Raw genomic sequence first — 20229 nt, forward strand, 5'->3', positions numbered from 1 at the left:
ATCAACGTACACCTTTGCAGAAATTGAATAGCCTTGTTCTGAATTTCTGACGCCAGGACGAGTCCTGGAAAGTCTATGCCTTTTGGATGACTTTCGATGTACAAAAGAACACAGAGTTTTCTGGACTGGTTTGTCGAGTGTCAGAGGCTAAGCTAGGTTTTGGACTGTAATCAAAACTGCTGTAAGAATCTGGAATCCCTTCTCCGCTGTATACTACATGGTGCAACAAAAGAGATTCAAATTTCGACTCGTTTCAGCAATTTCAAAGTCAATTACCTATGCTTCAATATGTCATTCTTTAACTTGCGTAAAATATTTAAATTGGGGTCTGAGAAGAAGAAGAAACAATATGAGCATGTCCGAAGAGATGAAAACCCGGAGGAAATATGGACCATTGTCGGTGAATTGGGAGACGGAGCCTTTGGAAAAGTGTTCAAGGTATGTAATGACAAACTGTACTTTTTAAAATGTAGATGAGTTTTTGTAACTGCACCCAGGAGGCGACTAGCAAGTGCCAGCTCAGATTGTTGATTTTTTTTGTTTGGTTTTTGTTGTTGTTGTTCCAACCTTGTGATCGAACTGTGTCAATTCTGATTGCCGAGGACCTTCTCATTCCACATATTTGGTTGAACTGTTCTCACACTGCGAAAAGCAGCAAATCAACTAAAGTTTCAAACATTGGATATGTTTTATCTTGTACATTATTTTTTGTCAGGTATTAATTGGTTTTAGAATTTACACGGCCAATGTATAAAGCTACAGTTCTATTGATGTCGGAACTTGTGTGTTGCAAATGAATGACTGAGTCTAACATTTCCTTTCAAGTATTCAGTAGCTACTTAATTTTTTTTCTTCATGTGGAGATAGCTAAAGAAGATTTAACAAAGAAATCACTGAACCAGCAAAAATTTGAAATACGTTTTATCAATTGTGATTACATGCCAGCTACCACTTCTCAAGAGTCTGTTTTATTCCGCAAGTAGAAGCATTGTGCATCTTTATGTAACACAGTTTTTGTGGGAATCAAGAAAATGTGTTTGTCAAACCATCAATCCAATGTATCACCAGAAATAGTCTTTCTTAGCCAAGATTTTTTTTACCTTGTTCCATGTTGTGCCATTTCTACACTATATTATTGCACAATAACTTTGCCACAAGTGGCCAAACGTGCTTCATCCCAGACCAGCAGAAAGCATAGTTCAGCATTATCATGACTGTAGTGAAACTGACTTTCGTGCAGCCAGCATGGACTGAGTCCTGCTCCATGACTGTAAGTGTGACTGTGATTATGAATGGTTGTCTGTCTCTGTGTGCCTTGTGACTGATTGGAGTCAAATGCAGGGACTCCCTTTCACCTACAAGTCAGCTGGCTCTGGGATATGCTTCTACTCCCCCCCTCTATCCGAAACAGAATAAATGGTTGAAAATGAAAGAATGAATCAAAATACATGTTACTCTCCTGCAGGGCTGTCAACATTCTGCCCGTGTAGTTTTGTACAATCCCTGTGATCGCCTGTAATGCACACATTGCTAAAGGGAAGCAAATTGCAATTTTATTCTGAAGAAATATGAGGTTGTTCTTCTGCTTTGTAAAAGGATAGTCCATTAAATGCAAAGATTTTCTGACTGTATGTGCAATGCTTAGTTAGTTAGTTTAGTTAGGCTATTTATTAATTTGACACACCTGTGCTACAGTAATCCTTTATTGGGATTAGTTGCCGTTTGTGATCATAGTTATTTTATTGATAATATATTGCAAGGCAGGATTGCGAATCTCAAATGGCCCACACCACATGGTAAATTGAACACAGTTAAGATTCCGAGTTAAAGAGACCACTGATATTTTATCCGTTTTCCAGAGGCAATCACTTAACCAGGGCAGGTCTCCAGGAAATGGCCGAATCGTATTACTTCTCACTATGGTAACTTAATTTAACTCATCCTGCTTGCAGAAGAGTCAAGACAAATGGAATACATTTCCACAAGAACTTGACTCGGGGAAATTCACTGATTTATTTACAACATGAGATTGCATTTGGATGAAATGATTAATTATTATTATGGAGCTATATAAACTCAGAAAATTATAATGAGTGTATTGAACGTTAAATCAGTCTAAATAGAAGAAAAAGAACAATGAACACCTAGATCAGAAATCCATTTTCTGAACCGCTTAATCCTCACTAGGGTCGCGGGGGGTGCTGGAGCCTATCCCAGCCGTCTTCGGGCAGTAGGCGGGGGACACCCTGGATCAGTTGCCAGCCAATCGCAGGGCACACAGAGATGAACAACCATCCACGCTCACAATCACACCTAGAGACAATTTAGAGCGTCCAATCAGCCTACCATGCATGTTTTTGGAATGTGGGAGGAAACCGGAGCACCCGGAGAAAACCCACGCAGACCCGGGGAGAACATGCAAACTCCACACAGGGAGGCCGGAGCTGGAATCGAACCCGGTACCCCTGCACTGTGAAGCCGAAGTGCTAACCACTGGACTACCGGGCCGCCCAGATCAGAAATCTTCCATCAAAATTCAGAGGGGTCCCATTGCAAAGGATTTTTCAGAGCAAAGGTCCCGAACTCAAAAAGTTTTCATTTGTGTAGTGCCAGTTGTGGGAGGTCCACCCCAACATGGCCCAAGAAGGCTTAATAGAGGATTTTTTGTGAGTCAACTTAAATTTGCTAATTTTGAAAAAGGTCATGCTGGCCATTCCTTCTCCTGAAAAGCGTAAACAAAATGTTTGATTGGCTCATTTTGGTCACATAATCCGAACACTACCGTGATGCTAAATACAGCCGCATACAGTACATGGTCTGTTATAGCGGCCTGTGAGATTAAAAACGCTGTGCGGTACACATACTTCATCTTTATCCAATAACAATTGACCCTGGATCCACACAAGGGATCCACCGTCCAGAAATGGACCGTGGCCCACCATTTGAAGACACCCGTTCGAGCTCGGTACCAAAAGATGAATCTGACAGTATTTTATCAAAATCCATAATATTGCATTTTCATAACCATCCATTTGCATTCTACAGGCTCAGAACAAACAAACAGGTGTCCTCGCCGCGGCCAAAGTAATCGACACAAAGACTGAGGAAGAGTTGGAGGACTACATGGTCGAGATTGACATCCTGGCCTCATGTGATCACCAAAATATTGTCAAGCTGCTTGATGCTTTCTATTTTGAGGGCAAACTCTGGGTAAGTAACTGCACGCCGATCCCTAAAAGTGAATTCCAATTAGAAAGCAACACGTAAAACTAACATTTCCTGAATGGGTTTATAGTTGCTTTGCAAGATGTTAAAAAAAAACATGTTTGTTAACCAGTGCACCTGTTGTCATGCTTTAGCGTTTGTTTTTATTTTCAATACAGCAGTTCCCACTGCTTGGATATTGCAAGATGTGCTAAGGCATTCACAGCCTAAGTCAATCTCTTATATTGTATGCCCTATGCTTATCAAAAGGCAGGGCCAAAGTTCACAGGATTTAAATAGCTTTTAGCTGTTAATCATCATACAGTTTTATTATATCTCTGTGAATATTGAACTTTAAAAAAAAACTGCTATAGTTTACATTGCTACCCTCTGGTGTAAGTTAATATATGAGGCAAATATCATATGTGCTGATTTGGATTACAACCAAACAACATCCAGTCCAGGAATACCTTTGATCTGAGCTCACCAGCTGTTTTGAAAACTGAGAGCTTCTTGGGCACTGATTAATGCAAAAGGCTAGCAGTATGACACACAAATGTGCTTAAATTACTTGAATGAATAATATTAATTTATGTGAAGACGGTGATCATGTTCATGAATTGTGTGTTTGTGTGTGTGCGTGTGCGTGTGTGTGTGTGTGTGTGTGTGTGTGTGCGTGCACTATTTATACATTTGGGGAACGCAATTAATGTCACCAACCAGATTGCCCCCCCCACCCCAAGGACCGTGTGTGTGTATGTATATATATATATATATATATATATTAGAGCTGTCAAACGGGCGGCCCGGTAGCCCAGTGGTTAGCACGTCGGCTTCACAGTGCAGAGGTACCGGGTTCGATTCCAGCTCCGGCCTCCCTGTGTGGAGTTTGCATGTTCTCCCCGGGCCTGCGTGGGTTTTCTACGGGTGCTCCGGTTTCCTCCCACATTCCAAAAAACATGCGTGGCAGGCTGACTGAACACTCTAAATTGTCCCTAGGTGTGATTGTGAGTGTGAATGGTTGTTCGTTTCTGTGTGCCCTGCGATTGGCTGGCAACCGATTCAGGGTGTCCCCCGCCTACTGCCCGAAGACAGCTGGGATAGGCTCCAGCACCCCCCGCGACCCTAGTGAGCATCAAGCGGTTCGGAAGATGAATGATTATTCTTACATGGGCTAAAACTATTGATTTTGAATACAGAGGAGTTAAATTAAAACTAACTCGGTCCTCAGTGGGCACATCAAATAAAACTTTTTTTTTTTCCTCAGTGGTGAAACCAAAGCATTGCCTTTTTTTCCATTTCATAGCAAGAAACCCTTTATTCATCTCACAATGGAGGAATTCCCGATTTACAGCAGCAAAGTTATGAAAGGAAGAAAGTAGAAGAACAAAAAGTGTAGGAGCTGCTGTAAAGGCAGCCACTCTCGCGGCGCGATCTTGAAGTCAAAATAACATAATAAAATAATACAACACAACACATGAGACACAGACAGTTATTCTATCGTAACCACTTTTCTGCCTACTCTTTGTTGTTTGAAGCAGAAAGAGGAGAGTGATGTGTGTAAAGTGTGTCCAATATTTCACGTACCAAGTAATAGATTTGCATGTGGACTTTAGAATAGAAGTATGCAGAAAGACTAGCCTTGTTGATGCTCAATAGAAAATATGCTCTGGAATCTCCACCTCACCACATTCCCACTACTTTAGGCCCTGTATCCATAGAAACTGTAATCCTATTTGCAGCAGAAGGCCAAAGGCCTATCATAAGAGGTCTAACTAGTAGCTGTGTGAAACTCTTTCCACAATGTTGCACCAACGGGGCCAATCCTCTTACGGCAACGGCCCTATTGAAACATTCGAAATGGCTTTTAAGAGCTCCGAGTCCTTCATTATTTCGTCTTCATGTACGCAAAATTTATGCTGAGATTCTCCCAGACAAATTGATAGTTTACATTCTGGTTAATTCCATTCAGTGTTCCCTCCACCTGTGTCGCAATGTGTCCCTGCTATGAGAATCATCCAGTGCCATACATCAGAACTGGAAAAGCTCGTGGTTCAATTTGCAGGATCTGCCCACTGAAGGGATTTATAACATGAATGCTCAACTTCATCTTGCTTGTTTACATGTTTGAACATCTCAGCCTTAGTTTATGATAATGATAACAAGTCATCGATGAGTCTCTAAAAAAAAATTGTCTTTTCTTCCCCCCCCCCCCCACCCCTCACCGATGCTCATAGATTCTCATTGAGTTTTGTGCAGGCGGGGCTGTCGATGCTGTCATGTTAGGTGAGTCCACTTGTCCCACTCCACTTTGTCCCTTAACTCATTTACTCCCAAAGACGTTTTTAAACGTCTTTTCAGACTTGGTCTAGAATTGGCTGGTACTGAATGAGTTAATGTTGCTGCGGGTGTGTGTTTCACTCTCGCAGAACTGGAGAGACCCCTGACGGAGCCACAGATTAAGGTGGTGTGCCGGCAGACTCTTCAGGCCCTCGTCTACCTCCATGATATTAAAATCATCCACAGAGACCTGAAGGCTGGCAACATCCTACTCACTCTAGATGGTGATGTTAAATTGGGTACGGAACAAGCAAATGCTTACAATACAGTCATACCTCGGTTTTCAACCACAATCCATTCCAGAAGGCTGTTGGAAAACCGATTTGTTCAAAAACCGAAACCGCGCATTTAAAAAAAAAAATCTTTATTGAACACGTCTGCTCACAATGGAACACTGCACGAGGAAGTGTCACTTCTTCGTCTACTCGAGGAAGCGTCACTTGTGTAAGGAAAGCGAGAGGAGTCGAGTAGCGCATTCAAGTGCGCTCAGTTTGGTCGAGAACTGATTTTCCGTCGTAATCCGAGGCATAAAAAAAAACTCAAAATTTGGGGTCGAAAACCGATTTGGTCGAGACCGTTCGAAAACCAAGGTTTGACTGTATATGTTTTTTTATTACATATGACAATTTGAAATGTTGCAAGATTTTAGCCAGCTTCAATCATGAAAGTTAACATGTTTGATTTGCTTTCGCGGGCCACATAAAATAATGTGGCGGGCCAGATCTGGCACCCGGCCTTGAGTTTGACACCAGTGTTTTATGGGCACTTGGCAGTAATCTCCAGGCATTTTTCTCAGCGTATGAGATTATAATTCTGGATTATAATTCTGCATTCTACTGAGTGACGTATGCTTCTTATCTTTTAATGAGATTATGTGTTCACATGACTCCTCCCGGGTCGTTTTACTATTCCGGTCTTTTTACGAGTTGTGTGCCTGACCAAAGTCACTATTCTTCTCATAAAGATGGTTCCCAGATATTTGTAGCCATTATTCCTACCCTTTTATAAATACTGTAATGAAAGGTAAGAATAGGAAATGTTAATTTGAATCAAATGGAATAGTCGGATGAGCTTCTGCCTTTTGTTGTTGTTGTTGTTGTTTATTGTTTATTGAACATAAAACACTTTTCAAAATGGTACGTTTCAAAAACTACCACGGAAATACAAATCAACTCTTTAGCTGGAGGCACCCGAATAATCGGTGGCAATTCAATCAACTCATCGGGTTTCCCAGGGCTAGCTACAAAAAGATCTGACAACTCACTCAGCAAGTCTATTTTCTTTTGACCAATACAAACTTGACCAATGAACTCAGTTATGCAAACAAAAGATGACGTTTTTGTCACGAGATTGTCAAATGTATGACTGCATTTTTATTTGTGTGATTAATTTAGCTTTCCTGTGGCTAACATCAGTTTTGATTGATTGATTTTTAATTACATGTATTCCAGCTGACTTTGGTGTTTCTGCTCGAAACACCAAAACTCTTCAAAGGAGAGACTCATTCATTGGGACACCATATTGGTGAGTATAAAAGAAAAAAATCTATCCATGCATCTTTTTTCCAGACAGTTCTGCAACATTCTGAGTAGCAAAAATCCTCTTATGTGTTACTCCCAAAACATTATTTTTTCACAACTTCTTTCTTAATGTTACTCGTTACATTGCAGGATGGCCCCTGAAGTAGTCATGTGTGAGACATCCAAGGACCGCCCGTACGACTACAAAGCCGATATCTGGTCACTCGGGGTCACCCTGATTGAGCTTGCACAGATCGAGCCACCCAATCACGAGATGAACCCCATGAGAGTCCTCCTGAAAATTGCCAAGTCGGAACCTCCTACGCTGATGCAGCCATCACGTTGGTGAGTCACAGCATAAAACTCTCATGTTCATAAATTCTGTCAATTGATTAATCATAATGATTAAATTATTCGAAATAGTGGTTAGTGCGCCGACCATTCATTTGTTTTTGATGCTCAACTATAGCTTGCGAGGAATTACTCGGCTTCAAATATTCTTGTCCACTCTGCCCATTGCTGGATTCAATATGGAGAGTGAGTGAGAGAAAGAGATTTAAACCGTTCCTTCCTTTGATCATAATGGTTGTTAAGCCTGCTCATGAACACATCTGACAAACAAACAGCTGGCAAGTAGGCATTGTAAACTCTCCTTCCACTGAGACTTGGCTGCTTCCACAAACATGACATGGATATATCCCTCAATTCATTGGTCCCTTGCGTTTTTCGGCTCCCCTGAGAGACTTCGGCACAGATGCTCCTCCTGCCTGCCTCGGCTTTCTCAGCGTTGGGTGAACCTGCATTTCTTGAGGCAATACCTTAGTTTTATTATTCATTCATTCATCTTCTGTACCGCTTGATCCTCACTAGGGTCGCGGGGGGTGCTGGAGCCCATCCCAGCCGTCTCCGGGCAGTAGGCGGGGGACACCCTGAATCGGTTGCCAGCCAATCGCAGGGCACACATAGACGAACAACCATCCACGCTCACAATCACACCTAGGGACAATTTAGAGTGTTCAATCAGCCTGCCATGCATATTTTTGGAATGTGGGAGGAAACCGGAGCACCCGGAGAAAACCCACGCAGGCCCGGGGAGAACATGCAAACTCCACACAGGGAGGCCGGAGCTGGAATCGAACCCGGTACCTCTGCACTGTGAAGCCGACGTGCTAACCACTGGACTACCGGGCCGCCCTTAGTTTTATTATTTTATGTTTTATGTTCGATTCGATTTATGTGCTGCACTTGATTTCAGCTGTGGATCTTCTTTTTTTTTTTTTAAGTGCTCTATAAACAAAATGGAGTTAGTCTTCTCCCAAATGTTCCATGATGAAAACGAGCAGTACAACATAAAGCCCTCTTTTAAAATCACAACATGTTAGTTAGCGAACATGCAAATTAGCACGTGCTGTTTGCGGTCACAGTAAAAAAAAAAAAGAAAAAAGAAAAAGGCAGTCTTCGTAAATACCACGCAAGACTCCTACCAACAATGTGCACCTTCTGTTGGAAGGAACATGCAATTTAGCACCCGTGCATTGGAGATATCACAAAAACAGGCCTTTGGTGTTATACTTTGATTGTTACTGGGTTTCCATCTTTCCTTTTTTCAGTTGAACTTTTAAGGGGACTAATAATTGTCTATTTTATCTTAACCCTTTCAGGTCCCCAGAATTCAATGATTTCCTAAAGCGATGTCTGGATAAAAATGTGGACAACCGATGGAGTGCAGCACAACTTTTGCAGGTGCCCCCCATAATGAACGCTCTCAGAACTTGCTTCCTTTCCTCCCAGTTAAAACTTTCTCAGAAAATGCATTGACAATCCTTGCACATGAACACTAATTCCATTCTTATTTTTTTTTCATATTTCAATATTTGTTGACATCAAGAAAAAAAAACACATTTCTTTTTATTTGGTATTTTGAGTTATGAGTTGTAGGGGGAGAATACCAACCAATGTGTGTTTTTCTTGTTTTCTAAAAACATTGAAAGATGACTGAGGCAATTATGCTGTATGGCCGACAACATGCAATTCAACGATAAGCAAAAAGTCCGAGGGGCCGTCTGTTGATCTCCCCATGTTCAGGTCCGGTCCAGGAAAGTCAGCTGCAAAGTCACTTCTTCCTTTGTGTTTGAGCAGACATCAGCAGGGAGTGCTTTTCTTTTTCCATTGGTTGACAATATTTGCAAAGACATCTCTAGAAAGACATCTTTTTACAAATTATAGACCAATATCACTACTACCACAATTTTCAAAAATATTAGAAAAACTATTTTGATATATTTGACTTGATAGGGAAAAACGGACCACCTCAATGGCAGTTATGGTGTTTGTGGAAGCAATAGCCACTAATATAGACAACAAATAATTTACCGTTGGGGTTTTCCTAGATCTAAAAAAAGCTTTTGACATAATAGATCACAGTATATTATTGAAAAAACTAGAAAGATATGGCATTAGAGGTGTAGCTTATAAATGGATAAAAAGTTATTTAGAAAGCGGATATCAGTTGTGCAACTCGACAATAAAAAAACGAATCAACTGAAAATCACTCACGGAGTTCCTCAGGGGTCAGTGCTTGGTCCAAAACTATTCATCTTATATATAAATGATATCTGCAAGGTTTCAAAACAATTTAAATGTGTCCTATTTGCTGATGATACAACTTTCTGAAACAGCTCCTGACAACCGTAGAAAACGAATTAAACAAATTAAAAAACTGGTTTGACAGAAATAAATTGTCACTTAACCTGAAAAAAAAATCGAAGTTAATTGTTTTTGGCACAAGACCAATCAAACACCAAGCTAAAATTATGGTAAACTCATTTGAAATGTGAAAAATGTGATGTGAAAAACAATTGTAAATAGCATTGCGATGTATCCATTTTGTATTTATATTGCACTTAATTGAACGGTGTTTGTTTGTTTTTTCTTCTTTCTTCTTTCTACCCTCATTCTTGCTACTGGAGGCTGTAAATTTCCCCAGTGTGGGACAAATAAAGGATATCTTACTTACTTATAAACCAAGTACCGTAATTCGTCTCCGGTTTTAAAAAGCCCTGACAAAATTATGCTTTTGCAAAGAAAAGCTCTATTTTGATTGGCACTGTCAAAGATGTAATGATATGTTTATTACAATGGAGTGCAGCACCGCACCGTACTGACTGGTTTCAAGAATTATACCACTGTCCTGTAGCTACAGTAACTTTACTCAACCAAGCAAACTGTTCACAACACTTTACAGTACATACTACGCCGGTCTACCGCATTGCAACTACTGTTTAATAATATCTATATTGTTCAATTTAAAAACTTTCATAGGAGATGGCTTTGCCCATGCGTTTTTGCTTTTAATTTGTTAGTTTTTTTTCTGTCTCGTATGCAGCATTCATTTGTGTCCAGTGTGACGGACAGCAAGCCTCTGAGGGAAATAATCGCTGAAGCTAAAGCTGAGGTAACTGAGGAGATTGAAGAGCACAAAGAGGAAGAGGAAGAGGAAGAAATTGAACCCAATATGGTACGTAAACTGCAATCATTTTTGTTGTTTTGCACAATTATGAGCTGAACATAATAATAAGCATTTGTACCAATTGCCAATCTTCTCCAAAGACATTTTGTGCTATTACATGATCAATAAACCAGAATATTTCACGTCTAGTGGCTCCTAAAATAAGCGATCGTTGCTGCTCACTTCAACGCTGTGTAAACAATCTGTCAATCTACCTCCGCTGCAGGGCCATAAACGTGCTCCCTCTGATGTCAGCGTTGCAAGCTCTGAAGATGAGAAGATTCCACTCTCCCCTACCATTTTGGAATCCGTCCCCGAAAAGGGTGAACCACGATCGCCCATCGCTGCACCCAATGAGATCCCTGTAGCGAACCACGTCACTAGCTTGGTGGAAGAGTCCACTATCCCGGCAGCTGCGGAGCATGCAGAAAAAACTCCAGTTAGCGGAAAGCAACTGGTGCCAGAGGAGGTTGAATCTGGCAGGGCCTTGTCAATCCCACCTGCGAACGACATGGAGCAGTTTGCGATAGCTTCTGAAAACGAAAAGGATGATGAAACGGCACAAGTGCCGGCCAATTCGGACGCTCCGACAGAGATTCCAAAAGATGCAGCGTCTCCAGAAAAAAGACTGATTACTGTAGAGGAATCCATCACACCAGCGGAAGAGGACCCATACAAACATTTTAAGGTGTCTTTACCAAGTCCGGATGACTCTTTTTCAAAAGAGCGAGACGATGAGAAGCCTGCGGTAAAACCGAATACAGAAGATGAGAAGATTCTTCCAGACAAGGCTAAAGATGACAGTTCAGACTCTGGTAGGAGCTCAACTGCGGATAATAGCAGCCTGGAGCTGAATCTGTCCATCTCAAGCTTCCTGTCCAAAACAAAAGAGCCTGGATCAGTTTCCATCCAGGTACCACACAGCACTTATATGCACAAAGGTTATTTGTTTTTAAGACTCTTGAACGATCAAACTTGTGTCCCAAAAGTTGCCAACTGACGAGTGAAGTCACAATGTTTCCCCGTCATGATTTCCCAGGAGACAAAGCGCCAGAAGAAGACATTGAAAAAGACCCGCAAATTCATCGTGGATGGGGTGGAAGTTAGTGTGACGACATCAAAGATCATAACCGACAATGACACAAAGAATGAGGAAATGAGATTCCTGAGGTATAAACCACCCGCCTTCGGCTATTATTCACATACTGTTAGAAGTCAAATGTGCTTCACAGAAAGCAAAGCCTTCCCCCACTGAACCAAACAATAGTAATATCTTCTCTTCCTCCACTTTGCCAGGCGCCAGGAACTAAGGGAGTTGCGTCTCCTGCAGAAGGAGGAGCAGAGGGCCCAGCAGCAACTCAGCAATAAGCTACACCAGCAGAAAGAGCAGATTTATCGCCGCTTTGAGCAGGAGACCACGGTGAGTTACTACAGTATTCAAGATTATTCATCTTCCGAGCCGCTTGATCCTCACTAGGGTCGCGGGGGGTGCTGGAGCCTATCCCAGCTGTCTTCGGGCAGTAGGCGGGGGACACCCTGAATCGGTTGCCAGCCAATCGCAGGGCACACAGAAACGAACGACCATTCGCACTCACACTCACACCTAGGGACAATTTAGAGTGTTCAATCAGCCTGCTACGCATGTTTTTGGAATGTGGGAGGAAACCGGAGCACCCGTAGAAAACCCACACAGGCCCGGGGAGAACATGCAAACTCCACACAGGGAGGCCGGAGCTGGAATCGAACCCGGTACCTCTGCACTGTGAAGTCGACGTGCTAACCACTGGACTACCGGGCTGCCCTATTCAAGATTAAGATATCCTTTATTTGTCCCGCAATGGGGAAAATGACAATCAGAATTCAGAAAGGAAAAACGCTGGGTAGGGAGAGGCGGGGGGGGGGGGGGGGCACGCTCAAACTGATCCTCCTCTGAGGATAATTTAAGTCCAGGATAAAAAAAAAGACCCTAGCACATGAATAAGCATATGACAGTTACAACAAGTCACAAGACATAACATGTATAAGGGGGAGGATGAATGGGGGGGGGGGGGGGGGGGGTAACCCTCTGCTGTATTGCAGCAGCATTTATAATTCCCCTCCTGTATTGGTGGTTGGATCCACTAGATGGAGCTTGTATTATACAATACAATACAATACAGCTTTATTTATATAAAGCCCGGGCTACAGTTGTGTTTTGCATCCACTAGATGGAGCTACACAAAAGTGAATACTATACAATACAGCCTTATTTCTATAGAGCCTTCACAACTGCTTCAGCTTTACAGACACCTTTCAAATACTACGTCCAAGAAATCAGAATATTAATCCATATGTAGCTCCCCAGGATGTCGCATTAAGCACGACAAGAAGTCCATAGAAAAAATACTGGGTTATTCCTTGACGTAAATACAAATGGCATTACAAAACAATAAGTGAAAAACTAAAGTGATGAAGACGGTTGATTCAACAAAACGTACACACGTCGGCTCATCGACACTGGGGCGAAATATCCTTAGAAGTCGCGCTTGTCGCCTTTTTCTTAGTTTTGTCTTGACCATGCTTTTGGCAATTGTTAATTTTTTTTTTTTTAGGAACCACAAATTGGTACCAGCTTCAAAAAATCCATAATAAAGACGAATGAATTGTTTGTTACAAAATTAATTGAAAAGAGTCTTGGGGAGAAAAAAAGAATCACATATTACATCGCAATCGCAAATTTTAAGAAAAAAATGATTGAGCTTTAATTTAAATAATGGTTAACTTGATTGAAATTAAAATAAAAAGATCATTTTAAGAGATTAAAAAAACCATGATGTTTTTATTCAAAAACACACATTCAAAACACACTCACCAATGCACCGAATTGTCTCCCCAAAACCGAGGTACGGACCGTACTGACGTACTCACTCCGCTGTATTTTGCATGCTTCCTTCATTTGATTCAATTTTTTTTTCTTTTTGTCTTGTGCGCTTCCAGAGTAAAAAGCGTCAGTATGACCAGGAAGTAGAGAACCTAGAGCGGCAGCAGAAGCAGACCATAGAGAGGTTGGAACAGGAACACACCAACCGACTGAGGGATGAGGCCAAACGCATCAAATCTGAGCAGGACAAAGAGTTGTCCAAGTATCAGAGCGTGCTGAAAAACCGCAAAAAGGAGGTCAGTGTCTTGTCTGGGTCACCGTGCTGCAGTTCTTGTGTGTAGTTTTTATTGGACATATCCACGGCATGATTTGCAGGTGTTAAGTCACTCTACGCCAGGGGTGTCCAAACTTTTTGCCAAGGGGGCCAGATTTTATGTGGTAAAATGTCTGGGGGCCGACCTTGGCTGACATTCTTTACATTGAACAACAATATTGTTCAACAAATTTCCATTTTTATTTTAATTTCAACAATCTTAAGAATTTCTTTTGGTTCATTTGAAACGGGTATATCTCATGCAACTGCTTATTCACTTGACTTTTTCTTAAACAGAAGTCTCCTGAGTGCAAATTGATTGATTTGAAACATAAAATGTATCACCATGACTTTTCAATAGTCACAAAACCTTTAACTCGAATAACGGGGAAATGAACAAGCAATACACATATCCACAACTGCAAGGATCATTTGAAATATGACATATCAGTCAATATAAACACGGAGTGATGTCTTGTTAACTCGTGAGTGATGCCCTCTAGCGTCTAAATGCTATTACTCATTTAGTGAATGCTATTACTCATTTAGCCACTAGAGGGAAGCAGTACTCTATGAAACATCACTCACCAGTCTACGAGACCTCAGTCAATGCAACACGTGTTCCATTGCGCCCAACCTGCGGGCCAGACGGCACTGATTTTATGACGGGGGGCCGAGGGCCGGATGATATTCGACCGCGGGCCGGATTTGGCCCCCGGGCCGGACTTTGGACATGCCTGCTCTACGCCATCACTTGGTCAGGGATGAGATTTTTCCGCGTTTTGGCGGAATTCCACTTTTTTTTCACAGTCAAAACGGACCGATTTTATATTGTTCCAAATCCGTTAAAAAAATCTGGGGGACCGGGGGCGGGGTCCGGACTTGTCTTCGACAGATTCGGGGCTCGTAATGTTTACAAGTAACGTTTGCAAGCATCCATTTTGAATCCCGTTTTTATCGCGAAGCATTAGTTTGTCGTTACTTCCGATACGGGCTAGAACCAATGTCTTACTTGTTGTGATTGGTCGCTATACAGTAAATATTCTCTAGTACGGACTCGTGTTTGCGCTGTCCAATTTGTCCTGATCACAGAAATTCCTCATTTGGGAAATGAGCATGGTGCATGTCCTTTATGAACCTGCAAGTATGTTGACAAAATGCACGTGTAACAACACAATCAATAAAATACAAAAATTTACTGTCCAAATATTTATATAACAAAAACTGCAATACAGGTATATCCCCCCAAAAAACAGTAACAGTAACAGTATGATCTGTCTCATTCAAAACTCGGTTTACTTTCACATTTCCGTTCCTTTTTCACCTTTCACCTCTATCTTTTTTAAGAATGGTTGGCATTTTCAACTCAAGGGGTTACATGAGGCACGTTGGCAGCATCATGAACAATATTTAGTTCATTTCATACCTTCACATAGGAGCAAGAGTTTCTTCAGAAGCAGCAGCAGGATCTTGACGGCGCTCTGAAGAAAATTATCCAGCAGCACAAACGTGAGCTGGCCACCATCGAGAGAGACTGCCTCAACCACAAGCAGCAGCTTCTAAGAGGTAATGAGAAGTGTCAACTTCTGTCTGATTGTGGTGGTTTTCATGCCGGATCCAAGGAGAAGGGAGATTGTGATTCCCCCCCCCCCCCCCCCCCCCCCCCCCCCCATAGTTGCTCCATGCCAACATCCAGGAAAAGATACAATACAATACAATACAATACATGCTGATTTATATAGCGCTTTCACAACAGCGGCAGCTGTAACAAAGCGCTTTACAAAACATAAAGTAAAATAATAAACACAACACATAACATAAAACACGGACAGTCGTGCAGTCCTAACCACTTTTCCGTCACACGCTTTGTTGTTTGAGGCAGTTTGAAATTAAAGAGGAGAGAATCAAAGTGTCCTTTAACCCGTGGATCAGAGACGTCATGCTCAAAATGTGCACACGTCGGCTACAAGCTAAGTTTCAAAGTCAACAAGAAGCTGTAGCATCCATTGACGAAAAAAGAGATTGGTTCACTTCTCCTGTCCCATGGAAATCCACTTCAATTCCAAGCGGCGACTCTCGGTTCCAAATACGCATCGGCACTCTGTCCCAATGCTCCTTCCTCTCTCCTCATCCGCAACTTCCGCAGCCATCCATCCAGCCGCACCAACGCCGACTGTCTAACAGCGCCGACATCTCCACTGAACAAAACGGGGTTGTGAAAAAATGCTGCCCATTACAGGCGCAAAAAACACAAGCGCCCCAGGTCTGTCCAGCACCGACAGTCAATGGCGCCGACATTCCTCCCAATCCCAATCTGTGCTGGTACAGGCGTGCTGGTGGCTTTCTTTCCATTCACTCAGTCTCAAACTTGACCTCCCCGCGATCACCACACAAGACAGAAATTCATTGTCGAACTACGGGTGTCATTTGTTTCTAATTTTAGAAACAAAATCCATCAACACGTTTTTCCATCAGAATTACATTTCAACAAATGAGCTCAAAATAGAGAATTAAACTTGGAGAAGCCTCCTCACCGGCATTCACTGTGATTTCTGGCATTTTCTGTGACATTTTCTTCAAGTTAGATAAGCGGTAATCGCTCTCTTAGTGGAGGAGGACCACAGTAGTCTGACCACGTTCTTGCTAACCGGGTGCCACCCCTCCTTTGCGCTTCAATTTTGTGAACATTCATTCATCTTCAGAGCCGCTTGATCCTCACGAGGGTCGCGGGGGGTGCTGGAGCCTATCCCAGCCGTCTCCGGGCATTAGGCGGGGGGCACCCTGAATCGGTTGCCAGCCAATCACAGGGCACACAGAGACGAACAACCATCCACGCTCACACTCACACCTAGGGACAATTTAGAGCGTCCAATCAGCCTGCCATGCATGTTTTTGGAATGTGGGAGGAAACCGGAGTACCCGGAGAAAACCCACGCCGGCCCGGGGAGAACATGCAAACTCCACACAGGGAGGCCGCAGCTGGAATCAAACCCGGTACCTCTGCACTGTGAAGCCGACGTGCTAACCACTGGACTACCGGACCGCCCTAATTTTTTTTCACACTGCAGAGGTTCAATTCCAGCTGTGAAGAGTTTTCATGTTCTCCCCTGGGCCTGCGTGGGTTTTCTCCGGGTGCTCCGGTTTCCTCCCACATTCCAAAAACATGCATGGCAGGCTGATTGGACGCTCTAAATTGTCCCTAGGTGTGAGTGTGAGCGTGGATGGTGGTTCGCCTGTGTGTGCCCTGCGATTGGCCGGCAACCGGTTCAGGGTGTCCCCCGCCTACTGCCTGAAGACGGTTAAGAGCGATTCCATGCCACTTTCACAGGGAGAAAAGGTGACTTCAGAGTACCAAAGCTGGAGTCTCTCCCGGTTGACTTGGTCTAAGAGGTGCGGTTTTGGACTGACCATCAATCATTCACTGGGCAATTGTGAATAGGGTGTTGACTAGGAAATGAGCTGCGTGAAAGGCAGCGGTCGGTGTGAACCGCTCAACTTTACTGCCGTTCACTCTCGCTGCTCCACCGCATGCCACCTGAAATCGGATGTGGGTCTTCTACGCACATTTTATTTTGCTCAAACCTTTGCACTTTTGTGTCTTTCTGCACGCAGCGAGGGAGGCTGCCATGTGGGAGCTGGAAGAGCGCCACCTGCAGGAGAAACACCAGCTGTTCAAGCAGCAGCTAAAAGACCAATACTTCATGCAACGTCACCAGCTGCTGAAAAGACATGAAAAAGTGTGCCTCGTCGTCCCGCTCGCAGTTGTTTTTTTTCCGAGTAACGGCTTGTAATGTTTGTTCTACAGCGGAGCCCTGACACCACTTTATTTCTTGCCTTGCCAGGAGATGGAGCAAATGCAGCGTTATAACCAGCGACTGGTTGAAGAGATGAAGAACAAGCAGACTCAGGAAAGAGCCAGGCTGCCGAAGATACAGCGCAGTGAGGCGAAGACGCGTATGGCCATGTTCAAGAAAAGTCTTCGCATTACTGCGGCCGCTCTCACCCTGGAGCAGGAGAGAGAGAAGGTCAAACAGGTAACAACCATTTTGACAGTATTATAGTCACTCAAAAAAAAAAAAAAAAAAAAAACAGTTTGCAGGTGGAGGCTTGACTTGCCCATCTGGGACGTGATTTGGAAAGATCGAAATGATTTTTTTTTGTCCTGCTGAAATTAGTGAGCAACTGTACACGCTGCCCTCATGTACTGCTTGTCCAATTGGTTGTCATGGCTCTTGTTACCGTGACAACCAGGGGCTGAGCCCCTGAGCCTTAGACCCCTCTTTGGATTCTTGTTTTGGCCAAGGAACTTTTCCTCTCCTATCTGAGTGAGATGACCCGGAAGCACTTGGCAGGTTGTTCGAATTCTTTAAATACTTTGGAAAGGTAACTTGACACGACCTTTAAGTCACCTTTCGCAAAGGTTTCCAATGAAAATTGCTCCCGCCGCCAACTGCAGCCCTCCCTGAACAGGACGTGAGCGGTGAAGAATCGATGGATGGATTAAACCGGCGAGAATATTTTGTATTTTCTGCGAGCCGGATGCAATCATTAAAAGACGTACACCCGGCTCGCGAGCCATAAGTTCCCGACTCCTGCAATAAAGTGCCGTGTCACATTTTCAGTTTGCAGTTCAAGAAGAAAGGAGACAAAAGAACGAGCGACTCCACCAGCATCAGAAACATGAAAACCAGATGCGAGACTTACAGCTGCAGTGTGATGCCAACATCCGAGAGCTACAGCAGTTGCAAGTATGGATTGTACATGTTTGGATTTTTTTTTTTTTTCCTTGTGCAAATATTGACACAATTATACATCGACGCCTTCTGTGTTCACAGAACGAGAAGTGTCATCTGCTGATCGAACACGAGACGCAGAAGCTGAAGGAGCTGGATGAGGAGCATATCGTGGAGCTGAAAGAATGGAGAGAGAAGCTACGGCCCAGAAAGAAGGTGACGTTTGCCCCTGGTGATCATTTTACTTAAAAAAAAATGGATGCCCTGAATGCTACGCGTAATGCATTCAAATCGGGAAATTGGAAATGCAGTCAAACCTCGGTTTTCGGCCATAATCCGTTCCAGAAGGCTGTTCGAAAACCGAAACCACGCCGATGGAAAGCAACACGAGGAAGCATCAGTTCCTTGTGTAAGGAAGGCGAGAGGAAGTCAAATGGTGCATTCAAGTGCGCTCAGTTTGTTCGAGAACCAAAATTTGTTTGTCATCGGAGGCATAAAAAAACTTTTTTAAAAATTTGGTTGAAAACCGAATTGGTTGAGAACCGATACGTTTGAAAACCGAGGTTTGAGTTGTACCACACGTGGAGGTAACGATAGAGTAGGTAGAGACAAACTATGAATCCTGCGAGGGAAATTAAGTCGCTAGATATATTCAATATATATGCAGTATTCAGACGTATACACTAATACCCGTTCAACGAGTAACAAAAAACAAACAAAATCCAAAGAACAGCAAGGAGAAGTTAAAAAAATGAAAATCCAAAGAAATGTTGACACTCCAGTTATAAATTTCAGCCTAATTAGGCTCTAGTAATATTTATACAGTGAGTGTGAAATTGAGAAATATGAATTTCATCGTGATATTACCGGTACATCGATATGATGATGAATTATAAGATGCCGCCCCCCAAAATGTAGACCTTATGCAACATCTATTGACATGCACAAGAATGACTTTCCGTTGTTGTTTTTCCTCTTGCGGCCCACAGGCCTTGGAAGAAGAGTTTGCCAGGAAGTTGCAGGAACAGGAAATGTTTTTTAAGATGAGCGGAGAGTCCGAGTGCCTTAACCCCTCCGCACAGAGTCGCATTTCCAAGTTCTACCCAATCCCCAGCGTCCAGTCCACTGGATTCTAAGGCCGACTCCGCCGCTGTCCACACAGCAGATGGACTGATGCAGGTGGGCCTGTGCCTTCCACCGGCAGAAGTTTTTCCCTCCCAGAACACCACTCTTTTCCTGCAGCTATTTATATCACATTTTATTTCCCCATCTGCCAACTCAGAGTCCTTCAGGCGCGGTAACTTATTGGCTGGACATTCTTGGGTTGAAATTATTTTCACAAACAGTCCTGAGCCTGTAAATTTGGAATTTGCAGGCGTTATGGTATGTTGGGCTGCTGCTTTTTTTTTTTTTTTTTAATGGTTTCGACTTTTGCACAAACACACTTATACAATTTGGAAATCACTCAAACAGATTCCTGCAACGTTAATTGTTAAAAAATTTGGACGAAATCATAAGATTTCTGTTTGTCTTGAATCAATGATGATACACTAAATTCTATTACATACTGTATCCCTATTTTAAAATCTTATTTGGGGTATCTAGTTCTACCAATTGAGCGCTTTGCTCAAAATGCACCCCCCCCACCCCCGAATGCCTTTCTGTCTCAAGGTATGAGAATTGAGCAGTAAATGGGTGGTGCCATTCTTTTTAGTTTTGCAAAACAGTAGAGACAGCGGAGGGAGACAATA

At 42.9% G+C, this 20229-nt stretch overlaps 1 protein-coding gene across 1 annotated transcript; it reads left to right on the forward strand.

Moving 5' to 3' along the window:
* Positions 1-252: 252 nt before the first annotated feature.
* Positions 253-20112, forward strand: slkb (STE20-like kinase b). Its single transcript, XM_052083766.1, has 18 exons — positions 253-438; positions 3046-3210; positions 5442-5490; positions 5634-5783; positions 6996-7068; positions 7215-7409; positions 8726-8807; positions 10450-10581; positions 10799-11485; positions 11612-11742; positions 11869-11992; positions 13549-13728; positions 15182-15311; positions 17358-17482; positions 17588-17779; positions 18368-18493; positions 18581-18694; positions 19468-20112. Exons 1-18 carry the CDS (start codon positions 289-291, stop codon positions 19612-19614), a joined length of 2952 nt encoding a protein of 983 aa, XP_051939726.1. The 5' UTR covers positions 253-288; the 3' UTR covers positions 19615-20112.
* The last annotated feature ends 117 nt before the right edge of the window (positions 20113-20229 follow it).

This window comes from Hippocampus zosterae, chromosome 13, assembly GCF_025434085.1.
Source record: "Hippocampus zosterae strain Florida chromosome 13, ASM2543408v3, whole genome shotgun sequence".
Taxonomy (NCBI): domain Eukaryota; kingdom Metazoa; phylum Chordata; class Actinopteri; order Syngnathiformes; family Syngnathidae; genus Hippocampus; species Hippocampus zosterae.